The 19425-nt window shown below is 38.8% G+C and overlaps 1 protein-coding gene across 2 annotated transcripts in view; it reads left to right on the top strand.

Annotated features, from left to right (window-relative positions):
- The window catches only part of GABRB2 (gamma-aminobutyric acid type A receptor subunit beta2), a 148203-nt gene that overhangs the window by 108849 nt on the left and 19929 nt on the right, over positions 1–19425 (top strand). For both annotated transcript variants that reach the window (XM_088522602.1, XM_088522603.1), the window contains 2 exons: positions 17325–17462; positions 18625–18777. In XM_088522602.1, the coding sequence (XP_088378728.1) occupies positions 17325–17462; positions 18625–18777 (291 nt within the window). The remainder of the gene's footprint in view (positions 1–17324; positions 17463–18624; positions 18778–19425) is intronic.

Below are 19425 nucleotides of genomic sequence, written 5' to 3'. Positions count from 1 at the left end.
AGCGCAGCTTGGCTAATTAATTTCTGCCTTGCTCAACTCCCCCTGAGCTTTTAATTGGGTTTTGTATTCATCACTAGATGCTACAAAATGCTGCGTGATGCTGCTTTGTGCTGCTAAATGGCCTCCTTTAATTGGTAGGTGACATCCTCCTTATCCCCCATTACAGGGTAACAAAGTGTCTTGTCATTTGTGAGGTGTTTTAAGATTTATTAATGCTGGTGGCTGCAGTCCATGAAATCTTCTTCAGCCTAAATGCAATCTAGGTTCCCCCCTAGTTTTCTGAAGCGATTTGGCTGTGTTAAAGCGGTGCTGGAGAACTCTCTGAATTGGCAAGTGGAGCTGTGAGGTGCTCCCTCCTCGAGCAGGTCCTTCATCCACGCTGAGAACTGACCGATACAGCACACTGTAAAGCCACACTATTAGAAAAAATAAGCTAAAACATTATTTCATTCTACCAAAATGTTCCACTTCGTTGTTCTTCAAGCTTTCAACGCTGCTCAGGTAGCACTCTGCTTTACTCTGCACATAATGTAAGTATATGCTTGAAACGAATGTAGCTAATACTAGAGCCATACACACTTCAGAGCCTACCAAGTGGAAGTTAAAGCTGACAGTTTGAAAACAAAATACTCCCATGTGTTTATCCTAATATATTTCTAAAGCATCTCCCACTTCAAGAAAAAAAAAACTTCTTAACTCATATTAATTTTACTTCAGTAATGCTGTTTTTCATATGATCTGTTTTCTGATGTTGTCGTGTATTGACTGTATGATAAAAGCAACTGAAACCATGTAACCACTTTTATAGCTATACTTTCAGATGGGCTTTCCAGGGTCCATGGGTAGATACTCAGCAGATGTAAATCCTCATAACTTAATTAACATTCAGCACCACCAAAGCATCTGCCACTGTCTCTTTTTCTGTATCTTTTTCTTTTATCATAAATAAATTCTTTCTGCAGTTTCTGAGTTACCAGTGGCTGCGCAATGTTGAAATACTGCACACAACACAGATGATGTGACTGCTCATGGTAAACTAGGACCTACTTTAAGGATTTTTCTCAATAAAATCAGTGAAAACTTTTTCAAATAAGTGAACATGCAGTTCAGATTTATGTCCTCGGGAATTTTGCCATTGTCATATATAATCAATAGAGTGTTCAGTAAATTTGTTTAATTTCTTTTTTTTGATACTTTCTGTTGTTTATATGGATCTTTCTTAATATACTTGACATACAGGCTATGCAAAAAAAATTTCTGCAGGTATGTGTTTCTTTGTATAGATTTATGTATTGCACCATGCATTCATACTCTGCCATTTTTGTGGTTAAACATGTCAAAATCTGGATTTTTTAAACAAAATTTTATCCTTTTTCTGCACTTTTTTTTTTCTCAAACATCTTAATTCTTCCCCACTCCCGCACACTGTATTATGGTGTTCCTTAATGTGTTGCTTGCTTGTTTGTCAGTCTGCTCTTTAAATGTTGTGTTATGTTAATTCCATATCTTCAACTCTTGGCCTTATCCCAGTTGTGCTGATGCTCCTACGGAAAATGTTAACAATATAATGCCATTTCCCTTATTTAATGATGCATCAAATAGTTATAATGAACGGGGTCATGAATGCATTTGTTTTACTGAAGAGGACATCAGTGTTTGATCAGTGTACCATAGATGTGTTTTATTTATTCTAATTAAGCTGGCAGACTGTCTGCCTCCTCTGTATATGATTTTGTATTTAAAAAAAAAAAAAAAAAAGAGCGGAGAGGGAGAAAACAAACTTAGAAAAAAAAAATCAGTAAATTGTTATTGCTTAGCATTAAGTATTATTAGGCACATTTTTCCCATTTCTGAGTGTAACTGCAATGTGCTAAGGAAACATTGGGCTTGTAGCCTTCCTTCTTTAGCAGCTGTACCTGCACACATGCTGTCTTGTAAAGATGTGGTAGGAATAAGTCATATGTTTCCTGTGTTGGGAAGAAGGCTGTTCAAATAAGGAACGCTTGAGCACAGATATGGAATACTGTAGACTGAGGTGTAAACATTTTCAAATTGCTTAGGTATAATTTGGGACAGAATTTGAGTTGTAATTCCTTCAAAAATGAAGCTGTATGGTTGTGAGTTTCAGCAGAAATAGTGATTTTCAAGCACTAATAATAGCATTTTTCATTGCTGCATTGAGCATTATGCATTATTGTATTATTCATGTGTTTTGCTGTTAGTAAATGACTTCATTTTTTTGAAGAAAGGCATTTATTTCAAAGGCATGGGAGAGGTGCAGTCCACACGGGGCTCCCAGCATAAAGATGTAGTGTTTTAACTTCTGTATTTGAGACTGATTTCCTTTTATGTATGATAAAATATTGTACTGAATTATTTTTAATGAACATTTACATGCAGATTCTGCATATAAATGCAGAGCCCAAGAGGCAACCTTATGTAATATGGATTTACATATTGACATAGTTATGATACTAGAACTAGAGGAAAACAGAATAACAGGGATCAGTGTGTTAAAATCTACTTGTTGAATAAATGCCCTTTAAAGGCTAAAATTATCTCATCTCAGTCACATCTGCTTCAAGAAGTTGGCAGAGCCTCCAGCTAAGCCAGGAGTTACTACTCACAGGCACAGTAAGTGTCAGAGAAGTTGGAGAAAGTTTGTGAACTTCCAGATTACCTGTGAGCTTTTTGAAATGTGAAAAACGGCCCCAAGGTCGTCCTTGGGTACCTGGGAATGCTGAGACAGACCACACGGGGAGAACAGGGGCTACCAGGCAACAGGATGTCACCTATAGAGCAGGATTTCACATGGTTCTGTGGCACATGAAAGTCAAAACTTTAAAGCTGACTAGAGCTGGTGAACTCTTCTAGGGACCACGAGGACAGTATGTATGTGGAAGCAGATTGCTTCCACCATGGTAGTAGCAGGTCTGAGGTCTGGAGGATTATGGGCTTCTGTGCCAGATAAATGGGGGACTTAGAGAAGATGTGTTTCTTTTCTTCTTTAGCCTTGTCCCATCTCCTGTTAAAGCCCTTCACTTCCTGCTACCTTTAGCCCAGCTGTCCACAGCCATTAGCATCTCCCTACCTGCCAAATGACTTTTCTTTGTATACTTTGCTTCTACAACCTGGAGGGTTGGGTGTCAAAAGAATTTATTCTTATCTATTTTCATAGCCTAGCGAAGTAGTTGGGATACTGCCAACAAACCTTGGCTGTCTTTTCTGATATGGGTGCCACAACAGAGTTTCCAACAGAAGCCCTCTGTGCCTTTAGGCACAGAACTCCCTCCGAAATATTTTGCGAAGGAAGCAAGGTGGTTTCCTATGCCAACCAGGCTGTGTGAAGGGCATCTGGGAACGTTACATGTCCATTGCAATTTTGAAGAAATATTGATGTAGTTGTAACCAGGAGATAAGTTCTATAATTAACATTCCTATGTACTTCATTCACATGGTACTGAATAAATAGTTCTCCACAGCAAGGGTACATGTAATTATCCTTGAAAAACCTTTTGGAAAATGGAGGACTTATCTGGGTATGCAATTATATTAAGAAAAATGTTCCAAATGTATACAGATGGACTACTTCAGAAAGAGTAGTCATATACTCATTAGAAAGAAAATTTATTTTTACAAACTCAGTTAAGCGTCTGAGAACAGTCTTGATTCTCCATGTGTAAATACAGCTTATCTCTTCATGTTTTTATGATGTCTAACTCCTCTCAGTAAGAGTTTTTAGAATATTCTTGTTGGACAGTAGATCAGATCCTATTCTTTCATTACCAAAGTTTTGCTTTAAAGTAGAAATGTTTTAGATATTATAATATCTTTTATTTTAAAGGTAATAATGGAATAATATTCTAGAACATTGCCTCATGCACCATGGCAAGGTAACATATCTTAATGAAAAAATATTTTCCTAAATTGAACAAATGAAACAGGCACCAGAGAGCAGGGCTTTCTTCTACAAATTACGTTTTTCTCCTTACAGCCTTGGGTTTTTAATACAGCTATGGAATAATTAAGCAGAGTGGAGTATTAATGCAATTTTACAAATAATATGTTAATCTTGCCAGATGTTGTTCATTTTTTCTCTCATTTTTAATGTACATCAGTTTTGAAATTGTAGGCAGATAATGGGTTGTGAGGAACTCAAATGTCAAGAGCAAATACTGCATTGTAATGCAATACACGAACATTTCTGATTATGTAGATGATGCTTAAGTGATTCTTCTATATGAATATGCCTACAGCTTCTATATAAGTCCAATATATATGGATTTTTACTGAAGCATTAACAAACAAACAAAAAACCTAGGTGGCCTACTTACCTGTTGGAAAACAACCTTAAATGTTTGATCCCCTTCTTCATTTCCAGAACATATACATTTTTTGGACACAAGCTTTCAGTTACATAAATTTAAAGTGAATTAATCTAAAAAGGTAAAAATGCAGGGATCAGCAGAGAACCTGAGGATGAATACTGGTTACAATGATGAAACCTGTGGTGAGTCCAGATGTAGGGATCTGTGCTCCTCCCCAGCTGATCTTTATGCATAACCCGTGGTAGGAAGAGAAAACGATTTATCACTTCCACCCCCAGAGCGTAGATGCAAGTTTTATTAGGAGGGTTCTGTTCCTGAAAACATGGTCTGTTCTGGAAGTAGCAGTAGAAAGTGGCAGAATAGCTTATAGTTATTTTCAAAAATCAGAAATAATCTACGCATTTCTTTTATTAATTTGTTTTTATGATTTTTCCATCTTCAAAATTGATCTCTTAAACATCGAGATGAAAAAGATATTTTTTAATGCTGTACATATTTAATATTCATTTTCTTAAGAAATAAGAGAATGCTGCAGAAATTCAGTGAGGATTTTGCAATTAAACAGAACTCCTGTCCTCCTGTTTAACTAAAATTTTTACAGAATGATCTAATTAATATATGCAGAATAAATTATTCATCTATTGAATTCTGTTCCAGAAAAAAAATTGCTTTGTATGTTAAGTACATGTGTTTGATTAGCATATTCTTGAGGAAATCAGTAGTGCGGCCAGAATCTGGTATTTTAGGATTGTTTTGGTTACATGAGAATGTGAAGGTGGCATAACTGGGAATACTAGTGTGGACCTACTGATACATCTTTTATCACTAAGATAACTCTGTTATGAAATGCATGTTTGGATTGTGTTTTAAATAACTTTAATGACCTGAAACTTAAAGAAGAATGGATTCTATTCCCAAAGCCTTGGCCACTCTCCAATTATATCAGCCAGTCCAATAAGAGCCATTACTTCCCCTTCAGATCCTTATTTAGATTGTAGTAGGTTGATAACCTCTTCAGCAAGCAGTTATAAAAATAGGTTTCTTAGATTAGCAGGTAAATTGGTCCTTCAAAATGCATAACACAGTTCAGCATAATGGGAAGATATTTCTAGTTTCTTATGAGCTTAAATTTCATGAGCCAGGTGAAACAAGCTTTGTTTTTCTGTAAGCAATTTTGACTGAATAGCCTGATATAGAAGATATTTATTCTTTTTGTTTAGCTTTGGCTTGATCTCATTGGCCTAAGTGTAAAAGGTAGTTCTGAATGAGACAGAAGCATTTTCTTGAGTCTGGGAACATAATAAACACTTGGTATTTTTCTTTTGTAGATTACTCTGGGGGAAAAAAATAAGCATCAGCTGCTTATACCTGATTGCACTTGTCTTTCAAAATGGATATTGTCATCTGAGTTCAGTTCATTTTGTGATTTAGTGGGGTTGAAACAAACCACTTTAAGAAATGATGTCTTCATTTTTATCATACTTACATCAGCTGAAATTCACTTTTAAATAGCAATTTATGATTTCTGCCTAAATGTTGTTTCCCTTGTTTGCATGCACAGGTTAGAAATGTAATTTGAATAGTGATGGAAATCCCCAGACTTTAGACATTTAAAAAAAAATACAACTGGCCCCGTTCTATTGTTCATACAGTGTTCTGGGATATACTTAATACATAAGCATAGATATATGTAGCATATAAGCATGGCACTTGGTCTGCAGTAAACATCAAGCAAAGAAGGGTAAAGCTCAGCAGAAGAAGACAAGGAATCCCTTTCATACCTCCTTGGCTTTAGGCTCTGTGCTCCGAGCTACAGAAAGAGAAGAGCCCTTAGGAATCTACAGCAAGACAAACTGCTTGAAGACAGAAGTCACACTGAGCTGAGTAGCTAGTCAAGGTAGAAAGAAGGGGCCACCATATGGCACTGGACAGTGTAGTACAAAGACTGTAAGAAGTAACTAGTTTTGAAGAATTCGAAGGTTTCTGAATATTATTGCATTGATGTAATTCTCCTTATCTGCTCCCATTTTATGTTTCCTGTCTTAGAGATATTCTCTAAGAAAATCTGGAATATTTTGTTTTGAAAATTTTATTTTTGAAAATTTACTTTTGAAATCACTTTGCAGCAACGGCCTTAAAGTACAGGTGACTGTCACAGGAAACAAAAACAATAAGGGCAATGAAAAGGGTTGTACCGTGATTCCTGTTTCCTAATAGATACCAGACTTGCCCTGAGCGCCTACATGAAAATTCAACCTGGTTATGCCGATTCCTTGAAAATTCCACTCTGAGGTCTTGAAGCAACTCTGTTATTTCACTTGTCCGTCAAATGAGCTTTTCTTAATAGCTATTTACTACCCTCCAGCAATTATGGAGTCACATTTCCTTCTTTCCTTCCCTCTTGCCACCCCCACGCCTCCCAAGAACTATTTTTATAACTGCAATATAACAAGATATTTTTTTTGAGAATGTTACCAATTTAATCTAAAAATCAATTGAGTTTCAGAGTTTCACTGTCGTCAGAAAATTGTACATCCTGTTTTGTGTCTAAATCTCCAGAGCCTTAGGGGAGAAAGTCTTTGAAGTGAAATGCAAAAAGAGTGTTAATGTTTTATGTAGAAAGGCCAAATATTATAGAGGGGTGAGAAATAGGAGAGGGAAAAATCTATGGTTTGCTTTTTCTACTTTCTCTAATGTGGGATTCCTGAAGGCCAGTGGTCATGCTGTGAGCAAGCCAGATAAGGGCAGAAGGGCGCCAGACCTAGATGAAAGGGCAGAAGGGCGCCAGGCCTAGCTGAAAGGGTGGAAGGACTGCTGACTAAGAGATAAGGAGATCTTGCGGAGAGTCAGATAAGGAGGCAAAGAGTTGACGCAAATAAGAGCTAACCTATCCTGAGCTCAAGCCTTGCAATATGCATGAACCTAATTAAGCTATGTATAAAAGTGCACACTGAATGTTCAATAAACGAGTCTTGTCGATGACCATATGGTGTCGCAGTCTCCCTTTCTCCTACAAATGGTGACCCCGACGTGATGCAACGAAGGGCAATCCTCTCTCGGACTGAAAAGAAAACGGGGGAGGACGCACCACGGTGGAGAAAGTAGGAGTTGGGTCCTCTGCAGCCAGGACGGTGCAAATCCGCCGAGCAAACGCTGGAAGGACGGCACCCCCGAAGATCATATAGATGGTTTCGGGCCATACGCGCCACCGGAGCCTGGAGAGCTGCAACAGCGCGCTGACGTCAGGAATGGATAGGCAAGTGGCGTATGAATTATTTACCCGTACCTTACAACAATGTAACGTACAGGGAATTGACTTAAAGAAAGAATTACCGGGATTGTTAGCATGGAGGTACGCGAAGAGTTGCTTTATTGTCCCACATACAGTGCATGAATTATCGGAGTGGCGAAAACTGGGTGATAAGCTATGGGATGCAATGTTAGATGATGATAAGACCATGGTGAAGCAGGGATTGTGGAAGTCCTACGGAAATTTGGTGAATAGGCTCGTGCAATCCCTGGAGCAAGCTACTGATGAACAGGCCCTCTGCAAGCTTTTGATCTGGTGCAGAGAGAATGGGTTCAAAGCCGAGCCCCACCTAGTATTCAAATCCGATGTGAAAGCAAAAAGCAAAGTGGCCGCCGGAGTCACGGCAGCCTTTGCAAGCACTTCAGGACCGGGACCGCCACGCCACCGACAACCGCTGGTGTTTGGAGATCCATCGCCAAAACCCCCCGACCTGCACCTGCAGCACCTGCACCATCTGCGCCCCCACTTCCGGACCCCCTGTCGAGCCTGAGGAACAGCCCGGCTGGGTCCAGGACTTGTTGAATCGCCTTGAAAAATTAGAGAAGGGGGCCGGGGAAGAGAAGGCGAATGAGATCAAGGAGACTGACGTTGCTGAGGGCTTGACAACAGCCAGGGGGGAGGTGCAGGGGAATTTGATCTGTCTTTTAAAGTGGGGGTTGAAGAATTGTAATGCTTTAAGTGAGGACAGAAACCGTTATTAGGGCTATTATTTCTGTTTGCTATGTTCGTCTTTATTATGTGTTGTGTCCTTTGTATAATGATGCTGACACGAGGTATGGTTGAAAGGAGGAAATTTGTATGATCTGTAGAGTCATAATGGGATCTTGAGAAAGAAGATGTTTGCCTGCCCGGGAACTGCAAACATCCACTAAACTAGTTTGAAGGTCAAACACCCAAGAGGAAGATGAGAAAGGCAGGACCCTCAGACTGACGGCTGGGACCACTTACTGATATGCGCATTTGCGCACCCAGGAGGGAAGGTTATGTGACTGAAGGCGGAGTTTGTCCGCCCCCCAGTCTGCCTGCTGGCACGTACTGGCCCTACGTGGCAGGATGCACCGGGCATAAACAGACAGTGCAGAGAGAGGGGGGGTGAGACTCCTAATACTGAGATCCACGTTGTCTCCGCGGGGACGCCCGCCGAGTTAGGAGCCTGTCAGCAACCCTCTAATCTGCCAACTCGAGAAGATGTTCAGTCTCAGTATCCTGCCGACAAGTATTACCTCAAGAGTAGTTATTCATACATTGCTTATTAAAGGTGCTTTCACCTGAATAGAGGCTCGCAGTAGCCACATTGTTTTGGGTGATTATTGCCAAATCCCAAGCCCATTCGCACCTAATTGGCGACAAGGATGGGCTTTGGCAATTGAGACAGTGGAACTCACTAGTGAAGTGCACAGCTACGTGAGGTCGTGCCACTCGACAGAAACTATGTTTTTGCTGTTTGTATGTGTAGTCTTTAGATCTTTATTGTATAATATATATCAGCAGAGAGGACTGATTAAGTCCTATTATTAGCACACGGTCATGGTTGCGAGGAACTAGAGGGAATGTGCTGTATGAACCTTTCTGATCATTCAAATTCCATACATAAGCAATTGGAACAATTGCATGAATTGACTACACATTTACAGCACGATACAGGATTCGGCCTTGACAACTGGATAAAAGGTCTCGGTTTGGGCCCATGGCTAACATCAATTGTGCAACACTTAATTACCATAGGGATTGTGTTTATTGCAATTTTGCTTCTTGTACCATGTATCTTTAAATGCTTGCAAAACATGCTTACGCGAATAGTTAATCAAGAGTGGAATACAAGCTTAGTAGCCCAAAAAGAAAACGGGGGAAGTGTAGAGAGCATTGTTCAAACCTGGTTAATGGAAAAAGGACATAGCCAGGCAGAGCTGATACGGAGGGCTTAAGTAAGACAAAGGACAGAGTTTCCTTGAGATAAAGAAGTTGATGCAGCTGCACAAAACAAAGGCAAACAGGAACCGGTTTGATACCGGAAGAATGAAGAACCAAAAGCTGAAATACTGGCTACAAAAACAAAAACAAAAAACAAAAAAAAAAGAGGGGGAGAATTGGGAATTTTTTAAATTTTTTGATTTATAGATATTGGAACCAGATGGGTGCCAGCGAAATGGGTGAGACCTTGGCTGGAAGCAAACTCGCCTAGATCAGATGTAGCAGGCAAGCAACCAGTACCCTAGCTGTGGAAAGTGTGAGCCTGAAGAAGGAAAACATGGGGGGAAGAAGTGTTACTGTTATTAGCTGTATGTTGTAGCTTTTAGGAGGTAGTATTGCTTTTAACGCTATTATAGGGGTTAATGCTGCTTTTAGCGCTAATGGATATGTTATGCTTTTTAGGCAGATTGTTAATTATAACCAAATCAAGAGTTGTTGGCTTTGTGGAACAGCAGATCAACTCGATGCACCGGTGTTAGGTATTAAGTGTTGGGATGGTGTTGTTGATCCTATGTTGCATTCTACTAGTTGTGCCTTGCTTATTGAAATGTGTATCAAATATGATTGAGAATGCTGTAAAGAAGGTTTGGCTGGCTACAATCACTGAGCAAAACGGGTTTGATGACTCTACTAATCTTGTGCATTTTGGTGGTCGTTCCCTGCCTGATTAAGTGTCTGAGACAGACGGTAGACAAGGCGATCAAAGACATATTTTGGGTGAACCATCAAGAATCCTGGCTTGCTCAAAAACAAGAAGGGGGAATTGTGGGATTCCTGAAGGCCAGTGGTCATGCTGTGAGCAAGCCAGATAAGGGCAGAAGGGCGCCAGACCTAGATGAAAGGGCAGAAGGGCGCCAGGCCTAGCTGAAAGGGTGGAAGGACTGCTGACTAAGAGATAAGGAGATCTTGCGGAGAGTCAGATAAGGAGGCAAAGAGTTGACGCAAATAAGAGCTAACCTATCCTGAGCTCAAGCCTTGCAATATGCATGAACCTAATTAAGCTATGTATAAAAGTGCACACTGAATGTTCAATAAACGAGTCTTGTCGATGACCATATGGTGTCGCAGTCTCCCTTTCTCCTACACTCTAATGCTAGAGGTGTTCAGCTACACACAAAATCTGATTTACCTTCTTGCCTTCGTATTGCCCCAATGATTTCACAGGATGGTGCTTGTGTTGTGTTTGAAGAACTGTGCAGCCTCAAAGAAAGGCTTTGAACTTGTTCTTTCTAGCTATTTTTTTGAATAAACCAATGGAGAATGAAGAAAGAAATTGTGCAGAGAAGCAAATCTGTCTATTCTGGAGAGTTTCATATTTTGCATATAAGCTACTATTTATGAAATTTAGTTCTTGTGCAAATGCAAGGTTACTAAAGAAATCGTTTGAAAGAGGAAGTTTTCATGACTCTCTAAAAGACAAATAAAACACACGTATCAAAATTCTGCGCCACCGTCTTTTTTATAAATAGGATTAAACATTTATTTGCTCTTTCTATATATCCTTCATGTCATGGTAAAGAGCCTGTAAATTGCAGGTTTCTGAATTAGTCTGATAGGCCTGCATTTATACAGGCTAATATGTGCTATGACAGTCAACACAGAAAATGTTGTATACTGTTAATGAAAGCATTCAATCTGATCTCTCTAATTTCCTGTATGGTGTATATATATATAAAGTCAGTCATCAGTGCTCTCCATTTTATTGTGAGAAGCTATTACGCTGTGAGTGGCTAGGCAAATGAAATCCAATCAATAACCACGGATAGATGAGGCATTAAATAGCTTGGTACTCTTTTCAACTATATGAGTCCCTATATTTTTTGTATGACTTAAAGTCATTTTGTTATTTTTCACAAATACTGTATGTACAGTGCAGCTATCTTAATTCTCCACAATATATATGCATTCTTCTTGTAACAGGTAATCCCACGTTGGTATTTTATTTCAGCTTCTGGTTTAACCTATGTTTTGAGGTCTCTTATTGCAGAGCAAAAGGTGAGTCTCTTAGGTGATCAGAAAGGTGCTGCAGCACCAGCTTTCCCCGAGACTTAGACCTGCTGGGCAAAACCATGTGAGTGACCTGACTGGGCTTCCCACCCTGCCCTGCCAGCAGGGCCCAGCTGATTGGTAGAAGATGGGATTAGCTCTTGGAGAAGCAATTGCCTCACTCTCACATCCACAAATGTCTCGTCTATAGTCTCCAGGTACTACCATAGTATAGATAACAGCATGCAGACCACATGAATTCATTTATAGTGGGCACTGTTCTGTGATGTGTGTATGTATCTACATCCAAATCTACAATAGTCCAGCTGTCCTCAATGTATTGCGTTCTATACTGCACATATAAAAGCACTGTGAGGTTTAAAAAAAAAAAAAAAAAAAAAAAAAAAAAAAAAGAGTAAATCCTACTGGTAAGTCCTTAGTTGCTTAGGAAAGTTCACTTTACTTCATTGTGTGATGTTTCTGATAACTGTCTTGTGTGTAAATACCAAAACCTCCCACTCTTTAGCCAGTCAAGTGAAAGCTTTTGGTTGGATTTCAAGAAGTGCAGAGTTTGGACTTCTCTTGTTGCAGTTTCTGCATGGAGCAGTTTCTACGTTAGGTACTACTCGTTCTTTGTTTTTCTTCTTCAGCGCTTCATCGTGTCATTCCTTAAAGCCCAGGCAGTGATGAACTCCCTGTCCACGTTAATGGCAGTTGTGAATGCTTTGCTTCTCGCAGGATTGCCCCTGTATTTCCAGGACAATGTATTGATTTGGTTGACTGACGGTGTGTGATGCATGGCAGAAATGAGAAATGGAACTTTGTGAATATGAAGTAAATCATGCAGCTGAGGATGTATAAATGATTTAGGAAAACTCAATCAATCAGGTTTTCTATCCTGGTAGCAGAGCTACATACAATTTAATATACAATAAAGCAACAGATTCCTTTACAGGCTAAATCAGAGTGTGGAAGGTGTTTTGGTACATTTTTTTGAATGAAAAATGTTTTCTTGTACAGAATGACTTGAATTTTGGACTTAATACTCTATTTTCTGTGTTACTGACATATGATTTGATAATTTGAAATACCGATCTCCCATTTATTCTGGATTTTTCTGGTAAAGGGTCACAGCTGATTTTCTAGTTGGCTTATTACACTTTAAAATTGTTTAGTCTTAAAATAATTTTAACATGTAAATAGAGATATTTTGAGATCCAAATACCTGAAGACAGGGTTTATCATAGCCACAGGTAATTGGAATTTAATATCTGTAAAACATCCAGTAGAGAAATGAATAGGCCATTCTCTTTTTCTGGCAGATGTTCTGCAGATATTAGACTTATATCCAATTATCTTTGGGTACTTTATCAGTGCACAATGGCATTCATTTGCAGATCACTATAATATTTCCTTTATCTCCTTTTCCATGTTATGAAATGAATGGGGTAATTTATCCTTTTTGGAAGGAAAGAGGAGTATTTTAATGAAAGCTTGAAAATATTTGCTAAAATCCTTCCTACCCGCTACCCAGTCCTGTCATTCAGCTCCAAAGCTGCAGCCGAGCATCTCCCTGGCGCAGCGGCCGGAGCCCCCGTGCCGGCTCCGGGGCAGTAGCCCGGAGCTGCCTATTCCAGCATTTTGTGTTTGAAGCTTTTTTGTGACATTTCCCAAGGAGTTCAACTCTGCTCACGATGTAGCCGTGGTTAAGTGCTGAGTATTGAGGCTGTGAGAATGCAGGTAGCAGCTTCATCAGCACCATCAGCCTCAGAGCAGAGGGAGATGTCTAGGGCGTTTAGCTGGATGGCAAATCCTGCAGTTCCCCATGAAAGCCTGTGTGATTAGAGGGTGCAGGACTGAACAGTGGGTAGGCAGCCAGGCAGAAAAGATCTACTAACAGATGTTCAAAAATAGCCAGGTGCATTGCTTTATAAAGTTTTTTTTTTTTTTCCCCCTTACATAAAAAACAACATGCAACAGTAAATTCCAGTAAAAAGTTTGTTTTTTGACAGAAAGGAAGATAAAAGATTTATTAGAGTTATAAAGCTCAGTATTTAAATGACCTCAAAACATAATCTTGATTACTTGTACAGAGTTTAGCAAATAGTCTTAGAATCTGAAACTTACTGTTGGAATTACAGGTTGGAGATACAGTATCACCAAAACTAAACAGTATCTGAAAAGTGGTATATGTATTATTGTTCTTTACAAACTTTCATAGGATGCTATTTTATATTTCTTATATAAAATGCCTGCCATTACAGTTCAATACCAACCTGTTTATTCATTTTGCATTATTTTATTTTTTTCTGAAAGCCTTGAATGACACCTGACAGATACAACGTAATGATAGACAAGCAAATATTATGTCTCTAATGTCTTTTTCTGGCAGTAGAATTGTGACTAGAAGAGTGAAAGGCATCAGGACAACCTGATCTCCCAGATCTGCAGAATGTGCCCATGTTCCTGGTGCATTGGAAAAATGACCAGAGAACCTGCTGCACAGAGTGAGAGATTTCTGCTTCAGACAGATACTGAAGCTGAGTCCCTTTTAAAGACCGTACTAAGTGGGCCTGTCTTCCTATGAACACTGTCATTAATGAGCTCCATCCATGTGCTTACCTGGAAGAGTAGGTTTTTACAAGCAAATGAGGCAGGCCTAACAGTACTTAAAATCCAGGATCCTCCTGAGAGTAGAAGGAGCTTGTTAGCATCTAGTACCGCAGTGCTGAGCATCATTTCCCTTCCTGTCAAGCCGTTGTTTGGTCATTGGGCCTGTGTTTGTGAGAGCAAGGTCAGAGAGCTGCTTTTCTGCACTAGCTGGGCGAAGTAACAGCAGCTCTTGGGCAGGTTCAGGGGTAGCAAACAGCTTCCCAAAGCAGAGCCCTAGCGCGGGTCTGTTGGGCAGCAGGGCCACCGAAGGAGAGGAGCTACCAAGATGTTTCATTATCAGTGTCAGAGCCAAAATGTGATATAAACTAAACATGAGAAATGATGAAGATAAAGCATCTAAATTAAGCTTGACAAAATCGGGTTAAAGGTTTTGCCGGTCATGTCATCTGAGTTCAGAAACTATTTGTATGTCAATTAGACATATGACTGCAGCAAAGGACAAGTGTTCCTGCATTCATGGTGTCAGTACTTAGAAATGTCTCAGTATTTCATGTCACTTCTGAAGGGAGGAAGCTTCTGAAGTACTGCACTCTGCCATCATGTACCTTTTGCTATCTTTAGACTGAGGAGGAAATGGAGCAAGGTTAACTGAAGAAAAGAGAGATGGGGAGAGAGGCTCTCATGTAATTAGGCAGTTTGAGAAAGTCATAATTAAGCAGTGAAATACATTATTTCCTCATGAGAACAAAACAATTCCCATCTCCTGGGCAAGTGTAATTTAGCTCTTTTTTTGATATCATTTAACCGATACTGTAGAACAACTCAAAATCAGTTCTAGCGGTTCCTGGCTGAGTTAAGGATGCTGTGCTAAGATAGAGGAAATCATTTTGCTAAAACTCTTATTATCTCTAAATAGATCATACTGTTGATAAATGTTTAACAATCTTGGAGTATAAGGACCTTTTGGGACACCTTCATCTAGGGTAGTAAAGATTTGTGCCTCCAAAGCTGCAGTGAATGAAAAGCGAAAGTTCAACTGCAAGTCGATCTTCAAAAGCCAACTTTGAAACTGGTGGATTCTGCTGGTTAAAATGGAAGTTGAATGTATTTTCTTGTGTAACACGATGCATTAAGAAGCATCAGAGGAATCTGGAATCAGAGTGAAGATGGTTGCTCACAGAGGACTGGCGTTCTGCTGACAGCAATAACCTTGGCTCCTTTTTAGAACTGTCATTTTTAGACTCTGGGCAAGTTATCCATGAGATCTCTCTTTGATGCAAATGCAGTGTAGAGGAATTTAGTCTATTTTAATTTTGTTGATGGCACTGTCTGAACAGAGAAAGGAAGTATTTGATGTAAAGCTACTAGTCCAAATAATGTGTACCTATTTCTTTGATAATTCTGCTCTCAGTGGAGAGAAAAAAAAAAAAAGTATAACCTGAAACAAATCAGTGACTATTGATTTATGTTATTCCTTGAAACTTTTCATAGAGTTTTGTATATGTTACAAATGTATCATGTTCTGCACTGCAGATATTTTTCTTCCTTAACTGTTGAACCTTATTTAGAAGATATAGGTCTTTTGTCTTTTGTTGAGGTTGTATTTTGGAGGTAACCAATTTGGATGGGGGAAAGAGTAAGTATGATGAAGAAATGTTTCACAGTATTTGCAAAAAATCTTTTTCTGTTTTCTACTCTGTCTTGCTGTCAGTGTCACAGCTTTCAAAGAAGACCTGGTTCCATCTTGATTTCTTGATTCTGACAATGTGCCCCTTGCGAATGAGATGGCTCTGATGCACAAAAATATTCTGTTTGCTTCCCTCAGATGACTGCAGATTTGCTGTTAGCCCTTGAAAAACAGGAGAAAAGAGTCACAAATAGACAAAGCTGGAATTGGTCATGAAATTTCTGTTATAATGTAACTATGAGAATGTTTTAAAAATGATTGTTTGTTGAATTTATTTTATGAGCTCTTCAGTGTGCCTACCGATTTTTTGGATTCCTCACTGGTTTGGATTATACTTTGGTTAGCAAAAATAATAGTGTGTGGCAACAGCTTTGTATATTCTGGATAATCACAAAATGTGTGATTTGCATTATTATTTGAAATCAAGTATTCTAAACTGATATTTACTTTTTATTTATTTATATGGTTAGAGTTTAAAAGCAAGCTCAAATAGATTTCAAGTTTTATTATGTAAGTTCCTTTACAGAGTTCTCTTTATTTTTTTATTTTCAGCAGCAAAGAAATTTTAAGTGTCATGAATCTCGTTTCCTGTTTCTGTAGCAAGTGTATTACTATTGTGCACTGATCAGTTCTGTAATTTAACTGTAGAGTATGCAACTTGGCTTGGCTGCTGCTTGGATATCCCGGATTCTTATTTCATGTACATGAAATAATATGCTTTCAGACTCTGATCTAGTGCTACCTTTTAAAAAAAAAATTATTATTGTTTTTATTTTTGCTACCCTGAGTGATGGCTGTCACATGATAAAGACTTTTTTTTTTTTTTTTTAGCTGTGCAGTAAGAGCTATAGATACTTCTCATGAGTCCCTCCCTAAATGTGACTGGTTTTTATTCCATTCAAACCTTTTCAAAAAAGCAATGATCCTGTTTTGTAAGTAAAATCATAGGGGACGCAAACAGAGTCAGTGTCCTTTTCAAAGACAGGCTGATTATGAACTACTTTGCATACAGAGCAAATACCCGAAGATACTGTGCACGGAACTTGCATACTACCTGTTCTACTCCCTCCTCTTTCTTACTCTGGGCCACAGACAGCAGTGAGGCTGCACGTTACTGCCCTGATGCAGAAATTGCTGCCAGCACACATGGTTCATCCAGCTGTGGGATCCGTAATTACCTTAAAATGTCACATGGAAAGCTGCTGTTTACATCTGGGTTGCGGGTAATCATAATTTTGTTTTGGAAGTTGGCTTTATGAATGTATTAGTGTATAAAAACATTGACATTGAAATGACATTTGAATTACATGAGTATGTATACATATCTATTATTAATTTCCAGAACTATATCTGAAGTTTTCTGCATAAGTTCACTGGATATTGTGAATGACCTGATGTGCATCTTAACTCTTTACTTCTGTTTTTATAGATGGTTATACAACAGATGACATTGAATTTTACTGGCGTGGGGGTGATAATGCAGTCACAGGAGTGACAAAGATCGAACTGCCTCAGTTCTCCATTGTAGACTACAAGCTTATCACCAAGAATGTTGTATTCTCTACAGGTTTGTGGAGGGGATGTTGGAAAGGGAACTGACTGGGAAGAGTTTTAGAAATAGGTTAATCCTCAATGAGGAAAAATTTCAGAAACAGAAATAAATTGAAGCAGTAACTGTGAATTTTAGGAGGAGTCGTAATTACAGCTTTCACAGTATATAAGGCATCACTCATTAACAGGATACAGTAGTTGGTCATGTTAAGGCTCGTCGCAATAGGACATATTATCTGTTTTCCTCTGAAAACTGAGTGAAACAGTTGTGCGCTTCAGTGTCCTAATTCCAACAAGAAATAATCCAACGTGTATGAAGTCTTTCCTTCACTACTTCCAGTTGTTCTTTGTGCCCAGCTGTGAAGGTCTTGGCTTAACTGTTTTGCCTTCACTAGAGGAGATATCAAATCCTGGTTGAACAGGGTTTGTAATTGCCCATGCTAGCAAGCATATGACTGTCTGAAAACTGAGAAGGTGCTGTGTGAGGGGTGGAAAACAAGGTTGGATTTCTTTTTTTTTTTTATCACTTTATCACTGAATGATACAAGAAAGAAAAGAGTTAGGCTGTTATTATCTGATGTTCTCTACTTACTCTAGAAAACTGCTAGAATTTAAATTTCACAAAATAATTCAGAGTTTAAAAAGACCCCAAGGCTTACCTTTTAGCTGTAGATATAAATTATCTTTGGAGGGGGGAATATGCAGGCTGAATTCTTTAAAAAAAAAAAAAAAAAAAAGAAAAGGAGCAGAAATGGGACTTGAATACATAGTCATCTCCAGGCACCTGTTCCATGAGTGTTTGGTACTCCAAAAGGTTTCTCCTGTCCAGAGCTGAAAGGGAAACGTTGCATTGCCTGAAGAGGAGGCTAGTGAAGGAGGTCTAACCACAGCTAGTAAGGGAAGAAGCCTGTGTGTGCTTTGATGCTCTGGAATATATTTTGGCTGTTGATTGTGGAATATTATGATTATCAGCAGATGTGGCCCTAGCAACAGCATCGTACCCTTAGAATAAAAGACCGTTTAATCCCAGCTCTTATTAGAAATTCTGCGTCTGATTATCCTGGATCTTCTGACTCTATTTACTCTGTGTGGCATGAAACAATAAAACTGAAATGACAAGAAAATGTTTTCAGGCTTCATACAAGTAAATTATGGCCATACCAAATATTCTCTTTTAGGTGCCTACCCAAGGCTGTCTCTCAGCTTTAAACTTAAGAGAAACATTGGTTACTTCATTCTGCAGACCTACATGCCTTCTATTCTGATCACTATCCTGTCCTGGGTTTCCTTCTGGATTAATTATGATGCTTCAGCTGCAAGAGTTGCTTTAGGTAGGCATTTTTACACATCTCATGCAGTGTGTGTTAGCTGAATGCTTTTTCTTGCTTCTGGGTTAGTGGATAGTGCATGATTTGAAAAATAAATCTGTTAGATCTTTTTATGTCTAGCTTGTTAAGCTTTGTACTATTTGAATCAGCATTTAAATCATCACAATTTAAATAAAAATTGAAGTGATTTCATGTCTGAATTAGCTAACTGTATAATCATTGTAACCAGAATTAGCCTAATTGTCTCAGCATTTTCTGTTGTTGTTTTATTGCCTGTTCTTCATCTAAAGAGAATGCGTTTACTTTGCTTTTGCTCAGAGCAGGCCAGAATACACATTCAGCACTGTATTATTGCTGTATGTATATGGATTAAAGTTTTACTGGGGTTATATAACTAATTTTTCCTTAAGTATAAGGAGAAGTTTTCCTTTCCATTCTGTTATCTTAGATTCTAAAAGCAAAACCACTTCCCTAATTAATCTCTAGAGTAGTATTTTATATCTCATCACTATTCCCACGTGTGTGTGTTTATACTCTGCCTCTCATCAGAGGATCTAAGCATGTTACAAAAATAAATATAAGCATCTATTGCCAAACTTTGCATAAATCAGACTGATTCCTGGCAGTACATCTTTATTATGGATAAAATGG

Source organism: Tinamus guttatus, unplaced genomic scaffold, assembly GCF_059628265.1.
Source record: "Tinamus guttatus ecotype Peru unplaced genomic scaffold, ASM5962826v1 Tinamus_guttatus_pri_ptg000155l, whole genome shotgun sequence".
Lineage (NCBI taxonomy): Eukaryota > Metazoa > Chordata > Aves > Tinamiformes > Tinamidae > Tinamus > Tinamus guttatus.
This window is presented reverse-complemented; position numbering and strand designations above follow the sequence as displayed.